The following is a 27,733-nucleotide window of genomic DNA, read 5'->3' on the forward strand; positions in this document are numbered from 1 at the left end:
CGGGGGTGCTTGTTAGCTGCGTGTGAAGTATTGACACTTCACTTTTCCCCTTTGCGTTCATGCTTCCATTTCTTAGCCAGGTGACCTGGGTCTGGTTACTCCGGTGTGAGATCAAATAAACCAATGGGTGCCCAAAGCTTACCGCCGTGCCTGGCCCTGCAAATACTACGGAAGGGCCAGAAACAGTGCCGAGGCTGAGCGGGTGCCCTGGCGTGGTCGCTCTTGCTTTCTATGCCCCAAATGATCTAAGAAAAGGGTTTTTGCGGGACCTTCTCGGGAGGACTCTGAGAGTCATTGCTTGACCGCCAGAACTTAAGACACCCTTGGGGCAGCCCCAGGAGAATCTCGTGTGGTCACCATAGCCCGCTTGCCTCTGCCCCCCTCTCTGCTCAGGAGCTGGGCTTGATCCGCAAACCTGCCTCGTTCATGACCAGCATCTGCGACGAGCGAGGACAGGAGCTCATCTACGCGGGCATGCCCATCACCGAGGTCTTCAAGGAGGAGATGGGCATCGGCGGGGTCCTCGGCCTCCTCTGGTTCCAGAAGAGGTGAGACGTGGATGGCAGAAGATGGTAGGGCCCCGTGACTCGGAGCTGATTTTCCCCAGACCAGGGAGTGGGGGCGGGCGGCCTTGGGGAACATGCCCAGGACCAATCTTTATGGCCACAGAGCAACTGAAAGGCCAAAGGAAAGAAATGCAGGCTGTTCCTATGTCTTCCAAGGACGGAGAGGCCGGTCTTAACCCAAAGAAGTGGGAAGCAGTGACCTTACTGGGGACCTTGGGAACGTCTATTAATTTCTTTATTTATTTTTATTTATTTATTTATTTTTGCTTTTTAGGGCCTCACTTGCGGCATGTGGAGGTTCCCAGACTAGGGGTTGAATCAGAGCTATAGCCGCCAGCCTACGCCACAGCCACAGCAATGCGGGATCCGAGTCGCATCTGCAACCCACACCACAGCTCACAGCAACACCGGGTCCTTAACCCACTGAGCGAGGCCAGGGATCAAACCCGTGTCCTCATGCATACTAGTCGGCTTCGTTAACCACAGAGCCATAACGGGAATTCCAGGGACCTTGGGAACTTTTAAAGAAATGGGCTAGAGTTGAACGCAGGCCTCTTGGGAGAAAGGTAGGGGTTAGCAGGGGAGGTCTGAATGCAGCTGGTACCTTAAAGAGTGCAGGCCTGGTGGAGTTGCTGGACAGGCAGTTATTGAGTTGTGTCCTCTGCAAATTTGTGTTTTATCAGCCTGCACATGAAAGAAAAAAAAAAATTGGTTTTTCTGCAACTCCCAAGCCTAGCCATCCCCTGGGCCTAACCGCTGGGCAAGGAGACTAATGAGCATGTGTCACAGAGCCCTGGCTTGGAGGGCCCCTGGGCAGAAAGCAGGTCGAAGTCTGAGCTTAGGTCTTGCCCTCACCCCAGGAGAGATGGATCCGGGTCCAGCTTTAATTCCCTCCTGGGAAACGTTCAAGGGTCGTAACACCCAAGCAGGTCTCACTCCTCTTGCGGCCCCACATCTCCAGACTTTGTTCTCATCATTAGTTGGGAGGTTGACCTCAGTGCCCCGTGAAAGGGACACGGAACTCACCTCCCTTCTATCTGACACAGGGAGAGCAGGAGCTGCAAATACAGGTCACATCTTGTAGCAACACACACTGGAAACCGCCACCTAGGAGTTCCCGTCGTGGCTCAGTGGGTTAAGAACCTAACAGTGTCTGTAAGGATGCAGTTGAATCCCTGGCCTCGGTCAGTGGGTTAAGGATCTGGCGTGGCTGCAAGTTGTAGCATAGGTCACAGATGCAGCTTGGATCTGACATTGCTGTGGCTGTGGTGTAGGCTGGCAGCTGCAGCTCTGACTCAACCCCTAGCCTGGGAACTTCCATATAGCTCGAGTATGGCCCGAAAAATAATAATAATAGTAATAAAGAATAATAAAATAAAAGCAGTATCTGATATTGGCAATGTCCAGAGCTGCTCAGGAATCAGAAGGTTCTGCCTTGGAACCTAACGCAGTAAGATGGCGTTGGCCCCGGACCTCGAGGCTGCCCTTCTTGCGTTTGAGAGCCTTGTTCAAGGAGATGGGAGACGGAAGGACCCCTGCCTTGTCAGCGTATCTCCTCCTCAGCCCCTCGCCTTTGTTCCACCTCTCCTGTCCCTGCCCCTCACTCGCCCTCTCCCAGGTTACCCAAGTACTCCTGCCAGTTCATTGAGATGTGCCTGATGGTGACGGCCGATCACGGGCCAGCCGTCTCCGGGGCTCACAACACCATCATCTGCGCTCGGGCCGGGAAGGACCTGGTCTCCAGCCTCACCTCAGGACTGCTCACCATCGTGAGTACCGCCTTCCTGGGAGGTGAACGGCAGGGACGCTGGGCTTCGACGTCCTGGCCCTTGGCTGCAGCGAGGTCCTCGGAGGGGCTGTGGGGTGGGAGACCCCCAGCGGGGGCGCTGCACGGGGCTCGCCACACGGGTCTGCAAAGCTGAAGGAGATGCCGACAGCTCAGGGCAGTGTGGGCTTGCTTCTCCTACAGGGCGACCGGTTCGGGGGTGCCCTGGATGCGGCAGCCAAGATGTTCAGTAAGGCCTTTGACAGCGGCATCATCCCCATGGAGTTTGTGAACAAGATGAAGAAGGAGGGAAAACTGATCATGGGCATCGGTCACCGAGTGAAGTCGGTAAGGCGTCGCTTTCCTCCGGGCACGGGGTCTACAGGGGAAGGGGACGAGAGAGCACGGATTGGGCTGGGCACACCCAGACGCTCGACACCCAGCATGCAAAGCTCGGCTGACAGATGCCAACGCTGAGGCAGCCGGTTTTTCCATTATAATACAGATTGCCCGCAAACGGTTTTTATCGTGTTCACTTGGTGTGAAAATGCGATGAACTGGAAACTTGGTCACGTTAGCTTCCCAAGGGAATCTTACAGAAGAAGGGACTCGGGTCAGAGGTTAAGGGACATAGCGGTCGCCTCAGGCTAGATAATACTGCAGGCTGCAATCACCCCTCCACAAAAATCTCAGTGGCTCTCGGCAGCAAAGGTTGGTTTCTTGCATCCTCTGTGGGTTGGGCGCGTCTCTTCTCCCCCATCTCTGCTGGAGGAGCAGCCCCTATCCGGGAGGTCCTGGTCTCGTGTCAGAAGGAAAGCAGCTATGGCAGGACCACAGGGTAGCTCTTAAGGCTTCTGCTTGGAAGTTGCATAGCTCCCTTTTTTCAAGTCACATGGAAGCCTGACACCCCTGGGGCAGGAAGAGTAATAAAATCAGGGCCAGGAGATCTCGTTGTGGCTCAACAGGTTAAGGACCTGATGTTGTCTCTATGAAAATGCAGGTTCCATCCTGGCCTTATTTGGTTAAGGATCCGGCATTGCTGTGGCTCTGGTGTAGGCTGGCAGCTGCATCTCTGATTTGACCCCTAAGCCTAGGAATCTCCATATGCTGCAGGTGCAGCCATAAAAAGAAAAAAAATGTAAAATAAAATAAAATTAGGGCCAGCCCGATTGGGAGAGCCCAGGGTGAATATTCTAAGTAAAGAGTCTCCCCTAGGACCATCCTCTGTGTGTCCTGGTAGCGAGTTGCATTCAGAAATCAAAGGGAATGAGGAATTCTGTCATGGCTCAGTGGAAACGAATCTGACTAGTATCCATGAGGACACAGGTTCAATCCCTGGCCTCGCTCAGGGGGTTAAGGATCTGGTGTGGCTGTGAATTGTGTAGGTCGCAGACGCGATTAAGATCTGGCATTGCTGTGACTGTGGCCTAGGTCCAGCTCTGATTAGACCCCCAGCCTGGGAGCCTCCATATGCTGCGTGTGGGGCCCTAAAAAGATGCACACACACACAAAAAGAAGTCAAAGGGAATGAGAGAAGAGGAAGCGGCAGCTGCTTGAGGTTCTTGGCTCCATGGCTTCAGAAACCTCATGTTGTCAGTCACTCGGCTGGTCTAGGTGGGGTTTATGACTCACGTTAATACAAGAGGGTCATGTGACCCTGGCATCCCCATGCTGGGCCAGCTTGGGGTAGATCCAGAGGCTGGATGGCAAAGACTGAACCAGGGACAGTGGTTCATTCTGGAGGGCATTGCATCTGGGCTTCACAGGACTTGGCTCAGCCACCCCCAACCCCCAGGCAGGCAGCACAGGCACAACGCAGGGCATCTTCCCCAGCTAGTGTCAGGCCTGCCGCCACGCCTATGCTTTGGCTGCCTTCCTTCCTGGAATCTATCCTGATCTCGAATGTCTTGGCCAAGGGAGGAGGTCTTGGCTGTGGCATCAGGACTTGGTGGGCGTCTAAACGGTCTCGCTCCCCCAGTGACAGGTTGATTGCTTAGTGTGTGGGTCTCTGAACAGAGGGCTGGTCTCCACTCATCAGGTCCAGAGGTTTTCCTGAAATTGCAGGTGTGCTTTTGTGACTCCGCTACCATCATGTGCTTGATTGTTTAAAAACTAAGACCTTCCTAGGACTTGGTTACAGCTCTGCTAGGTTGCTGAGCTGGTGGGCGGCTTGGCTAGCGGCTAGAACCACAGACTTCTGGTCGGAGAGTGGGCGCCCCAGCCGCCTGCTGCTTTAACATCATAGGACCCAAGGGTAACTTGTAACTTAGCCAGCATCTCCACGTGGTTCCTATTAGGTGGTTTTGAGGCTTATTAAGATAGAAGAGGGCATCAGAAACTTAAGCCCCACAGCAGTGTTGTGATCTGTGCTGCGTGGAGTCATACACGTGGATCAGGTCCCTGAAACACACCTCCTGGATGCGACACGTACAGTTGTGTCCACCTGCGACACGGCCAGGGACACGCCTTTGAATAGCAGTGTTAGAGTGGGTTCCTCTGTAACTTTGGGTCGCTTCCTAGATAAACAACCCAGACATGAGAGTGCAGATCCTCAAAGATTACGTCCGACAGCACTTCCCTGCCACTCCTCTGCTTGACTATGCGCTGGAAGTGGAGAAGATTACCACCTCGAAGGTAAAAGAACGTCCCTAGTTTCCCTATCAGAGTTCTGGGTGAATTTCTTGGGGGAAAATGAGAGCCAGCTTATATTTTGACTGTGCAGCTAAAATTAAACCTGGTTTTCTGGACATTTTTGTTGCTGCTGCTTAACCGACATTAGTAAGTGTCAGCCAGGGGCTGGGTCCTTTGCTAGACCTCAAGAATCAAGTAAGACACAGTCTCTCCCAATCAACTGGGATGTTTTGGGGGGACGTTTTTAAATGGTAGTAATAGTAGAAATTACAAGGAACAAGAATGAGTCGTAATGAGAAGTACTCTGGATTGTTTTTGCCTCCCCAGAAACCAAACCTTATCCTGAATGTAGACGGTTTAATTGGAGTTGCATTTGTAGACATGCTTAGAAACTGCGGGTCCTTTACTCGGTGAGCTGACAGCTATTTTCTTCTTCCTGACATTTATTGATTTTTTTTTTTTCTTGTTGTTTCTTCCCAACTGTAAAGGCAGTGCATGCTTATTATAGAAGGTTTTTAAAACACAGAAAGTTATAAAGAAGGAAAAAATCCCTTCTATTCTTCCCACCCAGAACCACCCCCTGCTGCCTTCTCTACTTTGAGTGCAAAAAAAGCTAGCTTCTCATTCGTGGGCAGAAATTGTACTCTGAGGAGGAGGGCAGTCATGTGAGCCATTGAAAAACTCCAAGTGGATTGTGTGTTACAGGGAGGAAGCTGATGAATATATTGACATTGGAGCCCTCAATGGCATCTTTGTGCTGGGAAGGAGTATGGGCTTCATTGGTGAGTTGGTAGTAAGAGTTTTGTTTGTTTGTTTGTTTGGGGTTTGGGGAGGGATTTGGCATTTTATTTTACCGCATGGTTCAGGTATACCACTTCCTTAATGTGGCCAGTTTCTATATAAAGAGAGGTCACCTTGTCTTAATCATTGTTCCTAATCCTTCCGTTCTTACTTTAACTTCCCCCTTATCTTTATCTTGGGGTCTTTGTTCTCAAAATGAGTTTGATTGCTAGCCTAGGAAAATAGAATGAGGTCCAGCAGTTCCCTTTTACCAAGACTGGCATCTACCAGTGGGATGGATCTGGATGTGCTTCCCCATATGTGTGTGTGTGTTTGTATTTGTAAGGTTTTCCTTCCATGTATTTGTATCAGTAAGATCTTCCTTCCTTATCAAAATTTAAACTCACCCACTCTTAATGAAAAATGCATTCACTCTATTTTAGGACACTATCTTGATCAGAAAAGGCTGAAGCAGGGGCTGTATCGTCACCCTTGGGATGATATTTCATATGTTCTTCCGGAACACATGAGCATGTAAACGGAGCCAGGAACCCTGTTACAGTAAAGTGAAGACAAGAACTCCTCCCCTGGGAAACAGCCGCAGACAGCTGGCACTGGCGCTTACTTAAAGGACGGACCTAGAATGTCAACAGCTGCTGGTGTACAGGCACCGAAAACAATACCCACAGGCTAACACTGTTCAGTCTACACAAAGAAGCTTGATTTTTTTTCTTTTTAAATAAACATAGAAGTAAGAACCCAGTCAATGATTGTGACATTTGCTCTGCTACCTGCTATATTTATTATATGGAAGCATCTAAGCACTGGCAGGAGAGTGTTTTGCTCCTGTAGGGCATAATGATATTGCTTTCTTTTTTGCATTAGTTAAAATGTTTTTTCCCTTGGAGGAAAGGAATGACGTTTTTAAGATCTCAAGATACTCTCCATTTAAAAGGCCTCGAATGTCTTGTTTTTCCATTGCGTTTTTCTTCCTCCTCATATAACCTGAAGAACATTGTATTAATCTGATTTTTTTTAAAGGATCTTTTTGTATGTTGTGTGTTAAAAGAGTTTGGTATCCCCCTGAAATGTTCTGTACTGCCGACCAGTGTCTCTTTGTGTCAGGGGGTCGGGACCATTGCACCCTTTGCCATTGTTATAAAATATGCAGAGCAGTAATTTAAAATGTAAAGTTGTAACATACATATGTTTAAAACAGAAGTGCAAAGCAAAAAGCTGTGAAATGTCTTGTCTTACATTCTCTGTATTTATGCAGCTGACTTGTCTGTCTGTTACTGACTAGTCTCCAGCCAGTTTGCATCTGTAATCCACAAAGAGTCTGGACAGCTGCCACCTCAGTCTCTCCTCTGCATTATCGTAGTTTGGTTTAAATAAACTATATCATAACAATGAAGGCATATTGCTGTCTCATGTCATCCATATCCTTTCATCTGCATTCCTCTGAAATGTACTTTCTAAAACGTGTTCATCCAGCTCTTTAAAAAAAAAAAAAAAAGAATCAAGATACTATCTTCTCCCTTAAATCTGCACCTCCCCTTTCTCAGTGAATGGGAACCTAAGCTTTATTCAGATACTCAAGCCAAAAGCTCAGAAGTCATCCATTTCCTTCACTTTTTTTTTAAGTGCCCACCTGTGGCATATGAAAGTTCCCAGGCTGGGGGTTGAATCGGAGCTGCAGTTGCCGACCTACGCCACAGCCACAGCAACACCAGATCTGAGCTGCATCTGCAGCCTATATAACCACAGCTCGTGGCAATGCCGGATCCTTAACCCACTGAGTGAGGCCAGGGATCGAACCCGCATCCTCGTGGATACTAACCGCAATGGGGACTCCTTCACTTCTTTACCTGGTTGCCAGGTTATTCTTTAAGTAGCCCTCTGATCTACTCCCTTGGGCCACTCCCTTGCTTAAAACCCGATCATCTTTTAAACAAATACGTATGGAACAGGAAGTAACTGAGGACCAAGCACTATCTGTGTAAAACACTTGACAAACATCTCACTTAATCCTCACAGAGATCATCCAATGATCCTGCTTTAAGCAGATAAATTAGTTAGGATAATAATTGCTCACCCTCTACTTAGATGGGGCTCAGTCTCAAATCCTTTTCTTTTGCAATTTTCACCCCAAAGCCATTTACATAAAGCCTTCAAATAACCTGATGTGGCCACCCAAGACACTAACAATAGGTGATGGTTAAGGCGGCTTTTATTTCACAAAACGACCATGGAGAACATGCTACTCTCTAAGGGAAGGAAACGGCCATCCTCCCTCCCGCATGCAGATGGGCCTCCAGGGAGAGCAATCCGGGCAGCGCAATCACAGCCGGAGAGCAGTACCTCTTGCTGAACCTTCCAGCCGAGCGCATTGGGCGGGTGCGACGGCGCGTGCGCAGACCCAGCGATGGTCGGCTCCGCCCGGCGCCCACTATTTATTCCCAGAATCCCTCGGTGTCACACCAGAACGGCCCAACCGTTCCGAGACTGCGGAGTCAGGCGCGGCGGCGTCAAGATGGCGGCAGCGGCAGTGGCGGCGGCGGCAGCAGCGGCCGCGGCTGCATCTCTTCAGGTGCTGGAGATGGAGAGTATGGAGACGGCCGCCGCCGGCTCGGCGGGGCTTGCCGCCGAAGTCAGAGGCAGTGGCACAGTGGACTTCGGGCCCGGGTCCGGTTTGTCTGCAATGGAGGCGAGTGGGGGCGATCCGGGCCCGGAGGCCGAGGATTTCGAGTGCAGCTCTCACTGCTCGGAGCTGTCGTGGAGGCAGAACGAGCAGCGGCGCCAGGGCCTCTTCTGCGACATTACCTTATGCTTCGGCGGTGCCGGAGGCCGGGAGTTCCGGGCCCACCGCTCGGTGCTGGCCGCCGCCACCGAGTACTTCACACCCCTGCTCTCCGGCCAGTTTTCCGAGTCCCGCTCCGGCCGGGTGGAGATGCGCAAGTGGAGCTCGGAGCCCGGGCCCGAACCCGACACGGTGGAAGCCGTTATCGAATATATGTACACCGGGCGCATCCGCGTCAGCACGGGCAGTGTGCACGAGGTGCTGGAGCTGGCCGACAGGTAGGCGGCGGAGGCGTGATGCGGAGGGCAGGGAGGCGGGGATGCTCGCCGACCGCGGGCCGCATCCAGGGAGGGCGCAGGAGGCGGCGGGGAGGGCTGTGCCCTGGATGGTCTCGAGTGAGCCCTGACAAAGTGCATTCGTTTGATACTTATTGAGCGTCTGCTGTATGCTGTGGGGCGGGCAGTGCGCTGGGCACTGAGGATGCTGCCGGCCAGTACTGCAAGAGCGGCCTGTCGGATTCCAAGTGGAGGGACAAAGGCAATGAAAAAGAATGTCCGCATGTAATAAGTATTGTGTTGACATTTAAAAGGGATGAAAGAATAGGAATTGCATAGACCTTTCTGAGGAGGTGACATTTGAACCGACCTCTAAACGCCAAGGGAGTACTGGCCATGCAAAGATGGGGAATGACCGACCATTCCTGGCAGATAGTGAAAAGGCCTACAGGCCAGATCCCGGTTGGCCTAGAGAAGAACTGAAAAAGGAAAACTCATTGAGCCTAGATCTGGTGGGTAATGCGTTGGAAAAGGATGTTTGGATTTTCCTGGGTAATGGGAAGCTGGATAAAGATATGATATGAGGAGTTTCAGCTGTGGCTCAGTGAAAGTGAACCGGATAAGAATTTGCTTCCACAAGAATGCCAGTTCCACCCCTGGCCTCGGCTCAGTGGGTTAAGCATTGCAGTGAGCTGTGGTGTAGGTTGCAGATGGAGCTCAGATCTGACATTGCTGTTGCTGTGTGGCGTAGGCTGGCAGCTGCAGCTCAGATTCCACCCCTAGCCTGGGAACTTCCATATGCTGCAGGTGTGGCCCTGGGGAAAAAAAAAAATCTGATTTAAATATTTTAAAAGATTTCTGATGCTCTGGAAAATGGATTGCAGGAGGCAGAGATGGATGCTCCAGAGACTGGTTAGGAGGCAGGTGAATGCAGTTTGGAGATGGGGAGGAGTCTGTTGGGGCAGTATTGTGTTACAGATTTGTTGTTTGAACAAATACTTATTGAGTTCCTATTATGCATCAGTCAGCCACCTTGTTCTAAGCTGCTGGGGGTTCAGCAGTGAACAAAACAGACAAAAGTGCCTTTCTGCATTGTACTTACATTGGTAGATGAACAATAAATAAAATAGATACCACGTTAGGTGATTGCTATAGCTATTTTGAAAAGTAAACTGTGGTAGGACATATAGAAAGTGCAGTGTATAGGATCTGGTTTTTGGGGGGGAGGATGGCTAAAGAATGCCTCGTGAAGAAGATATTTTGCAAAGAACTGAAGGAGGTGAGGTAAAAAGTGTCTCAGGTAGGGGACACAGGTGCAGAGAGCTTGCCTGGATGTTAGAAAATAGCTGGAGGATAGCGTGGCTGGCTCATGGGGATGCAGAGTGAGAGGAGTAGGAGAGGCCTGAGGGTGGTAGTGGCTGTGGATCTGGATCCCACGGGACCTTGTCCTCTTGTAGAAGGACTTGGTCTCTTACTGTGAGTGAGATGGGAAGGTCTGGGGGTAAAGGAATGATGCAGTCTGATTTGGAGAATTCTACTGTCAAGTTGAGATAAAAGATGGGGTTTTGGGGAAGGGGCTGCAAAGGGCAGAAGCAGACTAGTTTAGGAGGTTGTTGCAGCGGTGGTAGAGGCTTGGACTGAGAAAGGAGAAGTAAAGGTGATGAGAAGTGCTTCAATTCTAGATAATATTTTGAAGGTAGAGATGAATTTGCTGATGGATTTGATGTAGGAAGTGAGGGAAAAACTGTTAGTTTTGTTTGTTTTGGGGGTTGTTTGTTATTTATTTATTTATTTATTTATTTTATTTTGCTTTTCAGGGTCACACCTGCAGCATATGGAGGTTCCCAGGCTAGGGATTGAATAGGAGCTACGGCTGCCAGCCTTCGCCACAGCCACAGCAACACCAGATCCGAGCCGAATCTTCAACCTACACTACAGCTCACAGCAGCACTGGAACCTTAACCCACTGATCGAGGCCAGGGATCGGACCGCAATCTCATGGTTCCTAGTCGGATTCGTTTCCGCTGCACCACAACGGGAACTCCAAGACTGTTAGTTTTTTGACTGGAGCAGCTGGAAAGGTGGGGTTGTTCGTTATTTTATTAAGATGTGGAAGACTGCAGGAAAGCGTTTTGGAGGAAGATCAGGAGTTTGGTTTTTGGTCCAGGAGATGTCTTCTACTAGATTTCTGGTAGGCAGTTGGATTTAAGAGCATTGGGAGCTAGAGATTGGGAGGAAATTAGCCTATTGAAGGTAATTAAAGCCTTGGGGTGGATGAAGTTAATTAGGAAGAGAGTATAGATAGAAAAAAGCAGCAGCAGGCCTGAGCCCTGGTTTCTCCAGGATGTTAAAGAGGAACCAGCAGAGGAGACTGATTCCATGGAAGCCTAGAGAGTGTCAAGGAGGGAGTAGTCAATCAGGTTAGCTCTGTCAGCCGTAAGTGGTCATTGGATTTGGTGATAATGGTGGTCCTTGATGGCACTGTTGGCATTGACAAGAGCCCTTTAAGTCTGACTGTAAAGAGGGTCAGAAAAGTGACACATATGGACATGCTTGTGGAGGAGTCCAGAGACAACTCCTTTTCCCCTCAGATAGGCGATACTGAAGCATGTTTGTGTCCTGATGAAAAATGAATCTGTGTGAGGGGAGAAATTGATGTTATAGGACCAGAGTCCTTGCAATAAGAGGATAGAATCCGTACTAAAAGTGGAGAAGTTGGACTGGGAAGACAGAGTGTAGGATACAACTACAGGCAGATTGGATGGTGAGAAAATGAAGTTTCTGCCCGATTGCTTCTGTTTTCTCAAAGCATAAGCCTGGGTCATCTCTTAGAGGGGGAGCTGGGGTGGGTGATAGAGGTCTACCAGAGGGAGGTTTGTTGAATGAAAATGGATAGAAAAGGGTCATTGTACTCATTCAGGCTGTGTTTGCTTCTGTCACGTGAGCCTGTGTTCTTTCAGATCCACCCCTGCTCTCCTGGAGAGTTGGGGGCAGAGAGGAAAGGACACCCTATAGACAGTTCACTTAAAACTTTAACTTCTCTCCATACATCAGTTGCTGAGCAGCTGCCCGTGTTTGGCACTATTCTGAGTGCCCTGCAGCCATCATATGCAATCTTACCCAGCGGCTCCAAGGCAGGATTCCTTTCCCTACCACCCCACCTCCCCCATGTACTCTGTGTGTTGCTCATATGTACCTTGCAGGGCACTTACAACCTAAAGAGATGACAGCAAGTGCCCAACATGATGCCCGTCACATGGCACGTGTCTAGTTTACCAGAGTGATCATTTTCATAGAGCCGTATTTCCAAACACCTGCTCAAAGAAATTTGTGCCAGGTGACCTGGAGTGTCTGCCAGAATTCACAAGTGGGGGGTGGGGCAGCCCAGAAATGAGTGACCCTGGCACGCAGACAGGCTTGAGAGCTACTCAAGCCCTTACCGCTCTACCTTGTCTTGGTCTTAGGTCTGCGATGTTCCCTGAGGAGGGGGAAGGGAGCCTGTCTTGAAGTTCATCTTCACATCACAGTTAGGTATTAAGCACAATAATCATAATAGCAAATGGTTACTGAAGTGAGAGAGGCCTGGGCTAAGGAAGTCATTCTTGCATTGTTTAATGTTCTCAGTTCTAAGGATTTATTTATTTATTTATTTATTTTTAAAGCAGTGGTCTCAAATTGGCCACTCTTGGGGCTGAATTTTGCCAGATTAATTATGTGAGCAAACAACTTCTCGTCAGCTACATGACGAATCACTTTCTTTTCTTAACATGGACCGTCCTACACATGTTTTCTGTTGTTGTTTTATTTCCTGGCTTCTTCAGATGTTTGGCTTGCCCCTCCTGCTTTAATAAGACAAAGCCCCTGAGCACCATGCCTGGGCAGTTACTCGGGGGAAAGCTCTGTTGAAGAGAAGATTGAAACCTCTGACACAAAGCCCGCCTTGCCGTTCCCTCTGAGATCTGACCACACAGCCTCCCCCGAGTCACAGTTCCCCTTCCATGTAATTGATGCTTAAGGTCTCTCCACTGAAGGGAGACCCAGCCTCACTGAAGAAAAGGCTGGTTGCTGGCGAGGGATTAGGGCAGGGTAGCAGAGATAAGTTTGGATTGGGATTTGCCTTTGCCAAGGGCAATTTGAAGTGGAAATAAAGTATGGGACTACTATATTAAGGCTATGTTCTGAAAAACCTTACATCATTTAAAACTAATTTGTGTGTGTGTGTGTGTGAATTACGTGTATTTTGTAACATATAATTACATATAAACTATGTAATGTAAATGATTTAAAATATATAAAGATGGAGTTCCCATCATGATGCAGCTGAAATGAATCTGACCTGGAACCAGGAGGTTACAGGTTTGATCCCTGGCCTCGGTTAGTGGGTTAAGGATCCGGCGTTGCTGTGAGCTGTGGTGTAGGTCTCAGATGTGGCTCGGATCTGGTGTTGCTGTGGCTGTGGCATAGGCCAGCAGCTGCGTCCCTGATTTGACCCCCTAGCCTGGGAACCTCCATATGCCGCAGTTGCGGCCCTAAAAAGCAAATAAAACATGTAGATGATCCTATTTTTAGCCATACCTGTGGCGTGCAGCAGTTCCTGGGCTAGGGATCAAACCTGTACCACAGCAGTGACACAAGACACAGACATGACAACTCTAGATCCTTGAACCACTGAGCCACATGGTAACTCCCAAAAAATGATTTTATATATACTTTTTTTTTGGTATATGTGCTTTTAAACATACTTTTCAGTACAATCTTTTTATTTATATGTTTGTTTATTTTGGCCACACCTGCAGTATGCAGCAGTTCTCTGGCCACGAATGGAACCTGAACCGTAGCAGTGACAACACTAAATCCTTAACTGCTAGGCCTGATATCAGGGAACTCTGAGCACAATCCTTTTTAATTTGGGAGGATTTGCTTTTTTTTTTCAGGTGTGTGCATGAAGTGAGATGAAGCTTAGTTACCATTTTTAACTTGTATAATTCAAAGTGCAACCACATAAATATGCATATTTGAAAATTACGGCGTTCCCATTGTAGCTCAGTGCCTGAGAGGGTGCAGGTTCGACCCCTGGCCTCACTCAGTGGGTTAAGGATCTGGTGTTCCTGCAAGCTGTGGTGTAGGTCGCAGATGCAGCTTGGATCCGGCGTTGCTGTGATGTAGGCTTCAGCTGCAGCTCTGATTTGACCCCTAGCCTAGGAGATTCCATGTGCCACAGGTGCGACCATAACAAGGAAAAAAAAAAGGAGAGAGAATTAATCGTTTCTTTTTTTCTTAATTTTAGGTTCCTATTAATTCGTTTAAAAGAATTTTGTGGGGAATTTCTCAAGAAAAAACTTCACCTCTCTAATTGTGTGGCCATTCATAGCTTAGCTCACATGTACACCCTAAGCCAGCTTGCTCTCAAAGCTGCCGATATGATACGGAGAAATTTCCACAAAGTGATTCAGGATGAGGAATTTTATACTTTGCCTTTCCATCTCATTCGAGACTGGCTGTCGGACTTGGAGATTACGGTTGATTCCGAGGAGGTTCTGTTCGAAACAGTTTTGAAGTGGGTTCAGAGAAATGCTGAAGAGAGAGAGAGGTACTTTGAAGAACTTTTTAAACTGCTCAGGTTGTCCCAGATGAAACCTACTTACCTTACTCGTCATGTCAAACCAGAGAGGCTGGTGGCCAATAATGAGGTGTGCGTCAAGTTAGTGGCCGATGCGGTGGAGAGGCATGCTCTGAGGGCCGAGAATATCCAGTCTGGCACATTCCAGCATCCCGCTTCTCACGTCTCATTGTTACCTCGCTATGGACAAAACATGGACGTGATCATGGTCATTGGCGGCGTGTCGGAAGGAGGGGACTACCTGAGTGAGTGTGTGGGGTATTTTGTTGATGAGGACAGATGGGTAAACTTACCCCATATTCATAATCACCTTGATGGACATGCGGTTGCAGTAACAGAATCCTACGTGTATGTTGCTGGGTCAATGGAACCAGGTTTTGCTAAAACTGTGGAAAGGTATAACCCAAATTTGAATACATGGGAACATGTTTGTAGTCTGATGACACGGAAGCATTCTTTTGGGCTAACAGAAGTCAAAGGGAAGCTCTACAGTATTGGAGGACATGGCAACTTTAGTCCTGGCTTTAAAGATGTGACTGTTTATAATCCTGAGCTCGATAAATGGCACAACTTGGAATCGGCACCAAAGATTCTTCGAGATGTGAAAGCCCTGGCCATCGAAGACCGGTTTGTCTACATTGCTGCTCGCACTCCCGTGGATCGGGACACTGAGGATGGACTAAAGGCTGTCATTACTTGCTATGATACCGAGACTCGACAGTGGCAAGATGTGGAATCTTTGCCCCTTATTGACAATTACTGCTTTTTCCAAATGTCCGTGGTCAATTCAAACTTCTATCAGACAGCTTCATGTTGTCCCAAGAGTTATGCTTTAGAAAATGAAGAGGCAGTAAGAAAAATTGCCAGCCAAGTTTCTGATGAGATCCTTGAAAGCTTACCTCCAGAAGTCCTAAGCATCGAAGGGGCAGCCATTTGCTATTACAAAGATGACGTTTTCATTATTGGAGGCTGGAAAAACAGTGATGACATTGATAAACAGTATCGGAAGGAAGCCTACCGATACTGTGCAGAGAGAAAGAGGTGGATGCTTCTTCCTCCCATGCCACAGCCTCGTTGTAGAGCCACTGCCTGCCACGTGAGAATTCCATACCGGTACTTGCATGGCACTCAGAGATATCCCATGCCTCAAAACTTAATGTGGCAGAAGGACCGCATCAGACAGATGCAGGAAATACATCGGCATGCCCTAAACATGCGGCGAGTGCCCAGCTCGCAGATAGAATGCTAGCTTCTCTATTACGTGCAGCTTAAAACAGTTGTACCTGTTCCGTGAGGCTGAAGATTCCCAGACTGTTACTTGAAAAAGTATGTCGGTAACTTATTTTCTACATGAACTGATTATCGCCCCATATAAAGGAAATACAGTTAAAAACTGAAGAATGGGAAAGTCGATTCAATACGTGGTAATTTTTGTTGGTTTGTAGTCTTCACCTGTCTTTGGTTTGTATGTGTGTGCTAGCTAAATAAGATCTTATTAAAGATAAGTGGAAACACCAGGTATCTAGTTACTTGGCTGTTTTTCTGCCAACAAGTTAATATGACTCCTTTGTCTTAGGGACTTATGTTTTGAACATGCTTTAAGCACCAGTTTTATTTGCACATTTACTTTGGTCATCTTTTTCATTTTTTCCTGAATGGTTGGTTTTGACAAGATCAGAATTTATGCATTGAGTCCTCATCTATAGGAGGTATGTGCAATAATAGTAAGATTGAAATTTGAAGGAAAAAGCACAATATTTCAGCAAGACGATTTCAGAATGTTTGTATTGATAAGTTGATGTATTTGTTTATTTTAGAAATGCTCTTTTATTTCTAGAAGAGTTGATTGAGAAATTTGTGATTGGCCTATGCATTTTTTGAGTATTTTTCATTTCTTTAGCAACTGTGTTACAAACTTCAAGCCATCACTTTGAGATAATGGTAGTTGGCAAGACTGTTGATCCTTAGCTGATTGATTGAATACAGAGGAAGTTATATCTGTGAAATTTGTTTCTCCGAGAAGACAAGTATTATTAGTCTAAAGTAAGAAATCAAAGGCATTGAAAAACTTAAAAACACTTTTCAGGAGTTGCAGGCTTACTTTGAACAAGTTAACGAGTGTAAATAATGCCTAGGACAATCGACACTCAATGCCTTCAATTTTAAATTTTGCTCTAATGCATATTGTATGAAATCCTCATTCCTTTCTAAAGGGGGCTGTTTTCAAAGGGGAGGAAAGTAACAATTTAGAGAACTGTTGCTGAGGAGAAGCCTTATTATTTCTCAGCCCAGGTTATTTTGTTTTATCCAGTTGCCCTAGACTTTCATTGGAACTTTGCCAGAGCCTAAAATACTATATTTGGGTGCATAATTATGGCTCTTAAAGTTTATCACTATGGTTACCTTTTATTTATTTTTCATTTTTACTTTTTTTGTCTGTACCCGCAGCATACAAAAATTCCTGGGGCGGGGATCAAACTCACACCACAGCAGCAACCCAAGCTACAGCAATGACAATACCAGATCCTTAACCCACTGCACCACCAGGGAACTCCTGGATACCTTTTTTTTTTTTTTTTTTTTTCATTTTTATTTTTTGGCCATGCCTAAGGCGTGCGGAAGTTCCCAGGCCAGGGATCAAACCCACACCACAGCTGTGACAATGCCAGATTCTTAACCTGCTGCACCACCAGGAAACTCCCTGGTTATCTTTTATACATTCTTCTGATCCTCTTATCGGTACCCAAATTTTATGCAAATTAGCACTTATGTTGACTTTTAGCATCGGTAAGCATAATTGACTCCTACTCTAATGGTTTCCCTTGTGGATTCAGTATACTTTCCTTGTTTCTTTCAGAATGTCTCTACCTTCTTAGACATTCTGGAATACCATTCTAGAAGTTGAATTCCAAGTGCAGTGATTTTTTTTTTCTTCCCAGTCCATTATAGTTAATCTTATTAGTTGGAGCAAACATCAAGAGAAAAAAGTACAACCAGAAATTTTGGCTCTCAAGGTGCTGCAGGACTATTAATGTTTAGGCCTTGGATGTTATACTAAGAACTTCCTGAAACTTCAAATTGATATCCTTATCTAAGACAAAGTTTTTCAATAAATGTGTTGGAAATTACTTTAAAACCAGTTAATTTAGGCATCCCCGTCATGGCTCAGTGGTTAACGAATCCGACTAGGAACCACAAGGTTGCAGGTTCGATCCCTGGCCTTGCTCAGTGGTTTAAGGATCCAGCATTGCCGTGAGCTGTGGTGTAGGTCGCAGATGAGGCTCGGATCCCAAGTGGCTGTAGCGTAGGCCGGCAGCTGTAGCTCCGATTGGACCCCTAACCTGGGAACCTCCATATGCCAAGGGCGTGGCCCTAGAAAAAGACAAAAAAAAAAACCCCACAAACCAGTTAATTTAGGCCAGGGTAGGAGTGGGATACTGCAAGTCTGTGTGTGAGGAGATGTTACCCTACCCCACCTCTACCATTTTCTTAATTTGCATTTTATTTTAATAAAAGCCATTTAGATTCTGAGACGTGCTAATTCTTAGTTGTGAGAGGTCTATGCAAGTAAGACAGAAAGCTCATTGAATGAAATCCTCATTTCTGTCTCTGATAGATATGCTAGCAAACTCCTTTTCTTAGTGGTGTTGAAATAATTTAGTAGCTCACTAAGGTGCCAGTTTCTCTCCAGAAAGGTGTGATGTAAGGTTTTTGATTGTCTTGTTTGAGAGGGGGTGGGATGGGGGTAGGTCTCAGTTGTCTTCTGAGATAGTCATTACCAAGTTATTTGCAGGGTGTCTTTTTTTCACACGATGTGGCAGGTATAATCTGGTTTTGAAAACATGATTGAAACTGTTGTTTTTTAACTCAGCAGGCAGCCTAGGCCATGGCTGGGAAGAAAAGGGTAAGTCCTTCCTTGCATGATGATGTGGGCAGGGTTCCTGACTACTGGATTCCTAATTTTCATATTTGAATTCACATGTGTGATTTCACATCAATAACTTGTGTTTCTGAAATATCCCAACTAACTTGTTAATAAGGAAAGAAACCAGGTTTGCTTAAATCTGTTCAAGGCTGACATTCTGAAATTCTAAACTGGGAATATAACTTCCCAGAGTATTTGGAAAGGTTCTGGTTTTAATGATCATCCTAAAATGGCTCTTTGGGAAAGACATTTCCTCCTTGATGAAAACTTATAAAAGACGTTAAAAATATAGCTTTAAAAAGACAGCTTAATGTGTATTCAGGCAAACCTTTTTCTGTTGTTGCTTTTTTTTTGTTTTGTAGAAGGAAAAGAGAAGAATTGATTATACCAAAAAGTAGTAACTCTGCATAGCTTTGAGTGAGCCTGCTTTTATCTTAGAGTGGATCTCCTTGAACTATACCTACACCACCACGGTTTAAAAAAAAAAAAAAAAAATCAGTGTGTATATTGAGAATGTCAGTCATGAGCTTAGTGTTTAAGTAATACATCTCACCTGGAGTTGTTTGCATGATTAGTCTTGTGTATCTTGATATTCAACTTTGCTTTTGCTGTGCCAATTCGAAACTATTTTGCTAAAAACAAAGAAACAACAAATCTCAAAATTCATTGGCATCAGTTTTGTTGTAATCACTTGTTTTTGTATAGTGTTTCTGGGACCAAAAAAAATTTTGAAATCTTTTTTAATGTAGAATAGAAGTTTGGAGCTGGAAAGATAGTATTTATGGAAGATTTGTGTGCTTTTGTATATTAAACTCTTCAGGCTGCTGGTAAGGCAGTTGCTAAGGCACACTTTTTTCCTCTTTATGTTTGTGGACTAGTGTAGCATGTGGTATGTTTAAATACTTCATTCTCTGCTTCATAATTCTAATACGAACATTATGCCATATTATAGGTAGAGAGGTAAGCCAAATTGTATATTTTAGTTACTTGGCCTAATCAAGCGTAACCAAAGGGATGTTTTTTGTACTTGCCTCACATTAAGCTTGAATAAAAAGGGTGTATCAGCCACATTTCATGTCTTTTTCCAAATATGTAGAATTGTGAAGCAAGTTCTCTGCCTACACTAGAAAAATAGGATATTTATTGGTTGCCTTTTAACTGGAGAGTATTTGAGAACCAATCTGATCTCTCCTTTTTTAATTGTTAAACATTTTGGTACAGTTCATCACTCCAGTTTGTGACTTTCTCCAGAAGAGTCTATTTTTGTTTTTGTTACAATGCTTACATTATAACGTGTTTTGGTCATTGGAAACAAGACGGCTCATAGTCCAGTGATGTAATACAATAATAGTAACATAATATAGTAGTCATTTTGCTTCAAGGAATTTAATTAGATAGCCAAATAACTGCTCTTTGTTGATTACCTTTGTAGGGCTTTTGTCTTACTCTATATGGCATTACTGCGAATGTCTGACCGTGAAGCACATACAATAGAGCACTTGTTAACTTAAGCCTCCTGCATAATGCACTTGTGAAAAGTAGTGCTTGCTACATGGTTGGAGATCTTACATCCATGTACTAGGGCTCATTATTTGTAAAATAAATATTTAGTTCAAGTTGGTACCAGTGAGTTTTCTGGGCTAGCAGTATCCAGCCCGTTTTACTGCAAGCATAATCTTGACTGTCTCCCTTTAGGTCAGAGGAGATGTAGAATTTAGGACACTTTGAGACATGACATTATACAATAGCTTGTTTTATGTTCCTCAGGCTATCTTGTTCTGTGTTAAAGCTACTAATTGTTTCAGTGTGAGTTTTAAATAAACGTATTTCTTTAGAGCTGATTCGCACTGTGGTTTTTCCTTCTTAAGGATGCACCGCTGAATATAATTGCTTTCTTCCTCCCCTCTTCCTCCCCTTCAGTCATCCAACCCTTGTCTCCCTTAAGTTGAACATTTTCCAGTACTCTTAACAAGTTTAAACACTGCATTTATTTAAAAAGAGAATTAATTCTTATTGCTTAGACTTTTTATTAGCTAAATGAAGAGGCTCATACAGGTAGGGTACTTGTCGAAGCGGAGTACTTTACTTCATCTCGCAGGGCTAATCCCGTGAAGTTGTCCCTTCTAGCTGCATACTCCCCAACGTTGGCCAGCCCTGGGACCACACAGCAGCTCAGAGCACTGCGGTAGATACTCATGTCGTGGGCATCATACCACTCGTCGGTCTTTTCATCATAGCACTCAACATTAAAGGTGGTGGTGAAGCCATTGAAGCCACCCACCACAAACAAGAGGTCGTCTACCACCTCGATGCCAAAATTGCTACGAGGATTAAACATAGTGGGGATCGTGCGCCAAGTATTAGCCACTGGGCTGTAGGCTTCAGCACTCCTAAGTCGATTAGCTCCGTCAAAGCCACCTACCTGTGGACAGCAGAGGAAACACAGCTAGCTGTTAACCATCGCTTCTGTTCACTGAGGACGCCCTCTTGGGGGAGGGGGCAGGCACCAGTGATTTCATGCCTCCCTCTTCCACTGTCTTCCATGGGGGGGAAAAAGCTTTCAGATTCTTACCAACGGTAGCATCTGCTAACAGAAAATCTAGGGCTATCACTTTTGTTGTACGGAAGAAACTCACTGCGTATACGTGTTCTCCATAAGCAATTACGCCTATTCCACTCCTCCTGCTTCTCATGGGTGCTATGACTGTCCACTGATTACTCTCAGTGTTGTACACTTCTGCTGTAAACAGGCATTCATTCCCATTAAACCCACCACATATGTAGACCTGTGTGAAGAGAGTTCCAAGGTTATTAAAATTGTTACTTCTGGGGAATTTCCTTGTGGCGCAGCAGGTTAAGTGTCCAGCATTGTCACTGCAGCAGCCCAAGTCGCTGCTGTGGTGCAGATTCGATCCGTGGCCCGGGAACTTCCACATGCCACGGGCACGGCCAGAAAAAGAGAGAGAGGGTGATTGTATATGGCAGTGGCTGGGACAGGGGACACTTCTTTTTTTTTTTTTTTTTTTTTGTCTTTTTGCCATTTCTTGGGCCGCTCCCGCGGCATATGGAGGTTCCCAGGCTAGAGGTCGAATCGGAGCTGTAGCCACCAGCCTACGCCAGAGCCACAGCAACGCCAGATCCAAGCCTCGTCTGCGACCTACACCACAGCTCATGGCAACGCCGGATCGTTAACCCACTGAGCAAGGCCAGGGATTGAACCCGAAATCTCATGGTTCCTAGTCGGATTCGTTAAACACTGTGCCACGACGGGAACTCCAGGGGACACTTCTGATGCCAGTCTGCAATCTGAGTTTTTTCCATACGTGCATTCATTGCTTTCTTAAAAGTGAAATAAGGAAAAATAGTTACAAAGGGCCACGTACCTCGTTGGAGGAAGGAGTTAGTTTTGCAAAGGGAATCCTGCTACTTTCCATCCACCTCACAAAAAACGAAGAGCATTCTTTCTGGGCTTGTTTGCTTTCACATCTAAACCTCCATTCCCCCCGGGTTCTTACCTTTCCATAGAGTGTCGTGGCACTCGCGTCACTCCTCTGTTCATGCATGGGGGCAATGAGTGTCCATTGATTGGTCTCTGGCTCGTAACGTTCAGCAGTGTTGAGACGCACGTAGCCATCGAATCCTCCCATGGCATAAATGAAATTGCTGAGGACTGTCACACTGACATAGCAACGTCTGGAGTGCATTGGGGCCACCTGGTGCCAAGTTTTCTTGACTGGGTCAAAACGCTTAACACTGTTGAAATAGTCTACACTATCGAACCCCCCAATGATATAAACATAACCTTTCAAATAGGCTGCCCCATGGTAGGCACGAGGACTCTCTTCCTCACAAGTGACATTCACCCATCTATCTGCCCGAGCATCATATGCCTCAATGGCATTGGTGGGGCTCCCACCACTCCAGCCACCAATTGCAAACAGGATGGCGTAGGGCAGGCGGGGCCTGGTGAGGGGGTTGGTGAAGTCAGAATTAGAAGGTCCGTTCATGTTCAGGTCATACATGGCCTTCAGGGCATTAATGATGACTGGCTTGCATTCCTCACTGTCTTTGACGTAGTCATTCATCTTAACATTGTTCATGAAGTATTCAGCATGCATGAGGGCCAGGCGAACCTAAGAAGAAAATACAGAAAGTCATTCACGGGAGTTCCCTTCGTGGCTCAGTGGAAACGAATCTGACTAGCATCCATGAGGATGCAGGTTTAATCCCTGACCTCTCTCAGTGAGTTCAGGATCCAGCGTTGCCATGAGCTGTGGGGTAGGTTGAAGACACAGCTCGGATCCCACGCCGCTGTGGCTGTGGCTTAGGCCAGTGGCTATAGCTCCAATTGGACCCCTAGCCTGAGAACCTCTATATGCCTCGGGTGCTTCCCTAAAAAGACCAAAAAAAAAAAAAAAAAGTCATTCAGATGAGGTAAGGTGTCCAGAAAACCCATATCCTCAAGCCCACGTTTTGTCTGCCTCTGAATTGCGGTAGGATCATGTTTCATTTTTGTAATTAACTCACAGTTTAAATATTTGTTTTCTGGAGGTGGTATTACATTTGGATGCTAAGAATGATCTAGATAGAAGCCATCTCAAATGGTCACAGAGCTAGCCCATTCCTTGGTCACTAGATGGGACTATCAGACCAGAAAAAGCTGCAATCATTGCTCAGTGGTTGAATATCTGTCTTTATGTGTAAAATAACATGAATTAGTACCAAATGGGTACAACCGAGTGCAGTACTCATGGTCTGGTTTCCAGCCCAACCAGTCCACCGTGGTTGGGGAACCTGACGAAGGAAAAGGGTGAGGAGTTCCCGTTGTGGCTCAGTGGAAACAAATCTGACTAGCATCCATGAGGATGCAGGTTCGATCCCTGGCCTCGCTTAGTGAGTTAAGGATGAGCTGTGGTGTGGGTCGCAGATGTGGCTTGGATCCTGTGTTGCTCTGCCTGTGGCATAGGCAGCAGCTACAGCTCCAGTTCAACCCGTAGCCTGGGAACCTCCATATGCTGCAGGTACAGCCCTAGAGAGACTAAAGAAAAAAAAAAACCCTTTAGAATTCTTTTGAAGGCCTTCCTACCCTCTCCTTGCCCCACTATCATGTAAAATTTCAGTCAAAGAGAATAAAACTGGTATAGAAAGAACTAGCAATGTCAGGGACAGAGAAAATTACAAAATTCCAGAGAATAGCAGGAGATGCCTTCTATATAAGTATATGTACATATCTGTCTTAGGTACAGCCCTGGAGGAGTTCCCATTGTGGCTCAGCGGTAACAACTCCAACTAGTATATATGAGGATGCCGGTTAGATCCCTAGCCCTGCTCAGTGGGTTAAGGATCTGGCATTTCTTTGAGCCTCGGTATAGGTTGCAGATGTGGCTCGGATCCCACGCTGCTGTGGCTGTGGTGTAGGCCAGCAGCTGCAGCTCCAATTCTACCACTAGCCTGGGAACTTGCACATGCAGTGGGTGGAGCCCTAAAAAGACAAAGACGAAAAAACAGCCCTAGAATCTGTCAAACATCTGAGTATGGCTCTTTTTTGTTTGTTTGTTTGCTTTTCAGGGCCACACCCGCGGCATGTGGAGGTTCCCAGGCTAGGGGTCGAATCAGAGCTACAGCCACTGGCCTACACCACAGCCACAGCAACTCGAGATCCAAGCCATGTCTGCGACCTACACCACAGCTCACAGCAACGTTGGATTCTTAACCCGCTGAGCAAGGCCAGTGATCGAACCCTCATGGTTACTAGTCGGATTCATTTCCGCTGAGCCACAACTGAACTCCCGACTATGGCTCTTAGTACAATCCCTCTGGGATAAATGAATCAAAAGTGAGCAATTAAGCATCCCACAAAAAATAACTAAACGACCTTGGGAAGCAAAACTGAAATATGCTGCTTCCTATTTTGGGGGTCATGAGAAATCCATTTTAAAATGGCCTCAAAGACAGCATCTTCTTGTTTGACATTGAGCTCATCTTTCTCAATGATATCCTTAAGTTCGGTGACTGAGAGCTCTAAAAACTCTGCTGAAACTTTCACCATCTCCTCAAAGTTGTGCAGTATGAACATGTAGGCCTTCTGCCTCAGCTCGGGGCAGTAGTAGTAGTCCGTGAACTTGCAGATGCCGATACAGTTATCCAAACACAGCTCCGACTTGAGGAACTCGCAGCAACCCCTGACAATACCCATGATGTTAAACTGGTCGGCAGCAGCCAGAAGCTTCTCCACGTTGTCCGGTGTGATAGGGACGGTCCGGGTGTAGGCATATTCGATTATTAGCTTCATCATGTCGGGGGAAATGCCGGGGATGTTGTATACCTTCTTCTCAGTGTTGTTCCAGCCACTTGTAAACAAAGCTCTGGGACAAAGAAAGGAACCAACAGTCACTGAAACATGTCCCTCCAGTTTGTCATGCCCCCACCCCTTTTCTTGTTATGGAGAGTTTGAGCATTTTCCACATAGCGTGCAGTGAGGATGTTGGAAATAAATTGGCCTGCGGAAGGGGAGCAGAAGGGTAGTAGGCAAGAGAACCCTCTAAGGACTTTGACTTTGGTCACTTTTGTTCCTATCTTCGGGATAAGTAGGCCTTTTTCCCATTTTATGGCTGGAGAAATCGGGATCTACAGCTGGGAGTAAGATTAAGACTGAGGTCTTTTTTTTTTTTTTTTTTTGTCTTTTGCCTTTTCTGGGGCTGCTCCTGCGGCATATGGAGGTTCCCAGGCGAGGGGTCCAATCAGAGCTGTAGCCACTGGCCCACGCCAGGGCCACAGCAACGTGGGATCCCAGCCACGTCTGCGACCTACACGACAGCTCACGGCAACGCCGGATCCTTAACCCACTGCGAAAGGCCAGGGATCGAACCCGCAATCTCATGGTTCCTAGTCGGATTCGTTAACCACTGCGCCACGACGGGAACTCCAAGACTAAGGTCTCTTCTGTCTCAGCCCTTTGTCCACCAAATTCTGCCTTAAGGAAATTAAACTTGAACAAATACCCGCCCTCCCCTTTTTTGTCTTTTTAGGGCCAAACCTGTAGCATATGGAAGTTCCCAGGTTAGGGGTGGGATCAGAGCTATAGCCGCCAACCTACACCACAGCCACAGCAAGGACAGTTCCAAACCATGTCTGCGACCTACACCACAGCTCAGGGCAACACCGGATTCTTTCACCCACTGAGCATGGCCAGGGATCAAACCCACATCCTCATGGATACTAGTTGGATTCATACTGCTGAGCCATGATGGGAACTCTCGAAGGATGTTTTTTTTTACATTTTCAAATGGGAAAAAAACAATTTGTGACACCCGGAAATTATAATAAATTTAAATTTCAGGAGTTCCTGCTGTGGCACAATGGGATCGGTGGCATCTGCAGCGCCAGGACACAAGTTTGATCCCTGGCCCAGCACAGTGGGTTAAAGGATCCAGTGTTGCCATAGCTATGACATAGGTCAAAACTGCAACTCAGATCTGATCCCTGGCCAGGGAACTCTATATGCCTTGGGACGGCCAAAAAAAAAAATAATTTAAAAAAATTAAAAAAAAATGTTGTGGGTCTTTTTAGGGCCATACCCGTGACATATGAAGGTTCCCAGGCTAGGGGTCCAATTGGAGCTGCAGCTGCCAGCCTATACCACAGACATAATAAAATGGGATCCAAGCTCTGTCTGTGACCTACACCACAGCTCATGTCAGTCCCAGATCCTTAACCCACTAAATGAGGTCAGGGATCAAACACTTGTCCTCGGAGTTCCTGTTGTGCTGCAGTGGACACAAATCCAACTAGGAACAATGAGATTGCAGGTTCAATCCCTGGCCTCGCTCAGTGGGTTAAGGATCTGTGTTTCCCTGAGCTGTCACAGACACAGCTCAGAGCTGGTGTTGCTATGGCAGCTGTAGCTCCAATTAGACCTCTAGCCTAGGAACCTCCCTATCCGGCAGGTGCGGCCCTAAAAAAAAAATAAAATAAAACCCTCGTCCTTATGGATACTGGTTGGGTTCATTAACCACTGAGCCACGACAGGAACTACTTTTTTTTTTTTTTGTCTTTTTAGGGAAACATTTAAATTTAAGTGTCTGTAAATAACTTTATTGGAACATAGCCATGCTCTTTCATTTAGTATTGTCTATGGCTGGCTGCTTTCCCACTATAAAGGCAGAGTGGAGTGTGACAGAGACTGTGCGACCTGAAAAGCTTGGTCTTTTTTGCACACCCTGCTCTAGGTCTAGATGAATGAGAATTTTTAGCAACAGGCGGGATGCACTTATCAATCATATCTTCATTGGAATCAAATTCTCAAATATTGCAGGAACAAAATAGCTCTTTCACTTCCTGCATTAGAATAGTTTTGGCTCAAACTCCCTTTCTCTTCAGATAAATTTCTCCCTGGTTCCTTCCCCTCATCCCCCTTCCCACCCTCTGAATCCTTGTTAATTTATCACCCTGTTTAAGATATCTCAGATAGGGAGGGGCTTAAAGGGTGGCTGAAGAGGCATCGTCATCTAGGTTTAAGTAGGAAATCCAGTGCACGTGTCCAACCTTCCCAAAGGTTGCCTTGGGTGAAGATCAAAGAAGAGAAGCACCTGGCCCACCAATGGTTGGTTGAAAACCAGAGAGAAGAGGCAAAGGAGCCAGTCTACCGGAGCCCAGGGCTTTGACAGTGTCCCGAAACTTAAAATAATGGGATGGGAAACATGAACCAAAATGTCTCAAAAGGAGCCCACTCCCCCTTTGGCTTAGTTCAGCAACCCTGTTATACCTAAAGTAGGAACTGCAGCTACAGAGGATGTTCTTGTGGGCATTGAACTCAAAGCCATTGACCTTGATGACCACGTCGCAGAGCTTGCCCTCTAGCCTAAGCTCGTTGAAGATCTCACAGGTCATCGCACTCATCTTCCTCTCCATGTGAGGCTGGTGGAAACGTGTGGAGGCCGCCGCGCTCTCCATCTCCATGGCACCCTGGGACCAGCGGAGAGAGGCTGCTCTCCTAGGGTGTCGGGGAGGGTTGTGGGGGGCCCCTTTAGCCAGCTGTCGCTCCTTTTCCCTACTACATCTTTCATATAGGGACCATCAGGCAGCCCAAGTTCCAGAATCCTGGGCCCGCAGTGAGATCACTCTCAGGATTGTGCTCTCAGGTTCTGGAACTCTCTCCTGTCCCTGTCCTCCTTTCTTCTCCCCTCCCTGCACCACGCAAGCTGAAGACCCCCTCACGCCTCCCACAACCAGGAGCAGGACTGTGACCATCGACACCACCTAAGAGTTTTCATTCACTCTGGTTCCTACTGCCCACTTCAGGGGCTCAGTTCCAAGTCTCCGTAGCATCCACCTACCTTCTTTCACAGCTCAGCACTTGGCTCCCCAGAAGC

The 27,733-nt window shown here is 46.6% G+C and overlaps 3 protein-coding genes across 9 annotated transcripts in view; 2 read left to right on the top strand and 1 right to left on the bottom strand.

The window, feature by feature from the left end:
- ACLY (ATP citrate lyase) overlaps nucleotides 1-7,160 on the top strand; it is a 44,542-nt gene extending 37,382 nt beyond the window's left edge. For 4 of the 5 annotated variants that reach the window (XM_021066027.2, XM_021066026.2, NM_001445300.1 and 1 more), the window contains 7 exon segments: nucleotides 394-548; nucleotides 2,185-2,335; nucleotides 2,536-2,679; nucleotides 4,852-4,965; nucleotides 5,290-5,372; nucleotides 5,668-5,744; nucleotides 6,186-7,160. In XM_021066027.2, the coding sequence (XP_020921686.1) occupies nucleotides 394-548; nucleotides 2,185-2,335; nucleotides 2,536-2,679; nucleotides 4,852-4,965; nucleotides 5,290-5,372; nucleotides 5,668-5,744; nucleotides 6,186-6,280 (819 nt within the window). In that variant the 3' untranslated portion in view covers nucleotides 6,281-7,160. 5 annotated transcript variants of the gene reach the window in all.
- A 1,091-nt stretch (nucleotides 7,161-8,251) lies between these two features.
- Nucleotides 8,252-20,203, top strand: KLHL11 (kelch like family member 11). Of its 2 annotated transcripts, XR_014821149.1 has the most exons (3): nucleotides 8,252-8,820; nucleotides 14,105-15,861; nucleotides 18,309-20,203. XR_014821149.1 is itself a non-coding variant. In XM_021066993.2 (2 exons), the coding sequence occupies exons 1-2, from the start codon at nucleotides 8,276-8,278 to the stop codon at nucleotides 15,684-15,686; spliced, it is 2,127 nt and encodes a 708-aa protein (XP_020922652.2). In that variant the 5' UTR covers nucleotides 8,252-8,275; the 3' UTR covers nucleotides 15,687-20,203. The 2 variants fall into 2 exon arrangements, 1 of the variants encoding a protein (XP_020922652.2); XM_021066993.2 differs by having other exon boundaries at nucleotides 14,105-20,203.
- On the bottom strand, nucleotides 18,916-27,498 carry KLHL10 (kelch like family member 10). Of its 2 annotated transcripts, none has more exons than XM_084984492.1 (5): nucleotides 27,127-27,474; nucleotides 24,238-24,727; nucleotides 21,878-22,495; nucleotides 20,999-21,148; nucleotides 18,916-18,994 (listed from the first exon to the last, which is right to left on the bottom strand). In XM_084984492.1, the coding sequence occupies exons 1-5, from the start codon at nucleotides 27,318-27,320 to the stop codon at nucleotides 18,956-18,958; spliced, it is 1,491 nt and encodes a 496-aa protein (XP_084840618.1). In that variant the 5' UTR covers nucleotides 27,321-27,474; the 3' UTR covers nucleotides 18,916-18,955. The 2 variants fall into 2 exon arrangements, with proteins under 2 accessions (XP_084840618.1, XP_020922655.1); XM_021066996.2 differs by lacking the exon at nucleotides 18,916-18,994 and adding an exon at nucleotides 20,376-20,784 and having other exon boundaries at nucleotides 27,127-27,498.
- Between the last annotated feature and the right edge of the window lie 235 nt (nucleotides 27,499-27,733).

This window comes from Sus scrofa, chromosome 12 (genome assembly GCF_054392235.1).
Source record: "Sus scrofa isolate SSC_HxYL_T2T_F1_AM1 chromosome 12, Sscrofa_HxYL_maternal_Yorkshire_Landrace_v2.0, whole genome shotgun sequence".
Classification (NCBI taxonomy): domain Eukaryota; kingdom Metazoa; phylum Chordata; class Mammalia; order Artiodactyla; family Suidae; genus Sus; species Sus scrofa.

Excerpts from the sequence above, each read along its gene's own strand:
- KLHL11 (XM_021066993.2), top strand. The coding sequence starts at position 8,276 with ATGGCGGCAGCGGCAGTGGCGGCGGCGGCAGCAGCGGCCGCGGCTGCA. Across the intron at positions 8,821-14,104 it reads GTGCTGGAGCTGGCCGACAG|GTTCCTATTAATTCGTTTAA; the intron begins GTAGGCGGCGGA and ends TCTTAATTTTAG.
- KLHL10 (XM_021066996.2), bottom strand. The coding sequence starts at position 27,320 with ATGGAGATGGAGAGCGCGGCGGCCTCCACACGTTTCCACCAGCCTCAC. Across the intron at positions 22,496-24,237 it reads TTTCAGTTTTGCTTCCCAAG|GTTCGCCTGGCCCTCATGCA; the intron begins GTCGTTTAGTTA and ends TTTTCTTCTTAG. Across the intron at positions 20,785-20,998 it reads ATGGAGAACACGTATACGCA|GTAGGTGGCTTTGACGGAGC; the intron begins GTGAGTTTCTTC and ends TGCTGTCCACAG.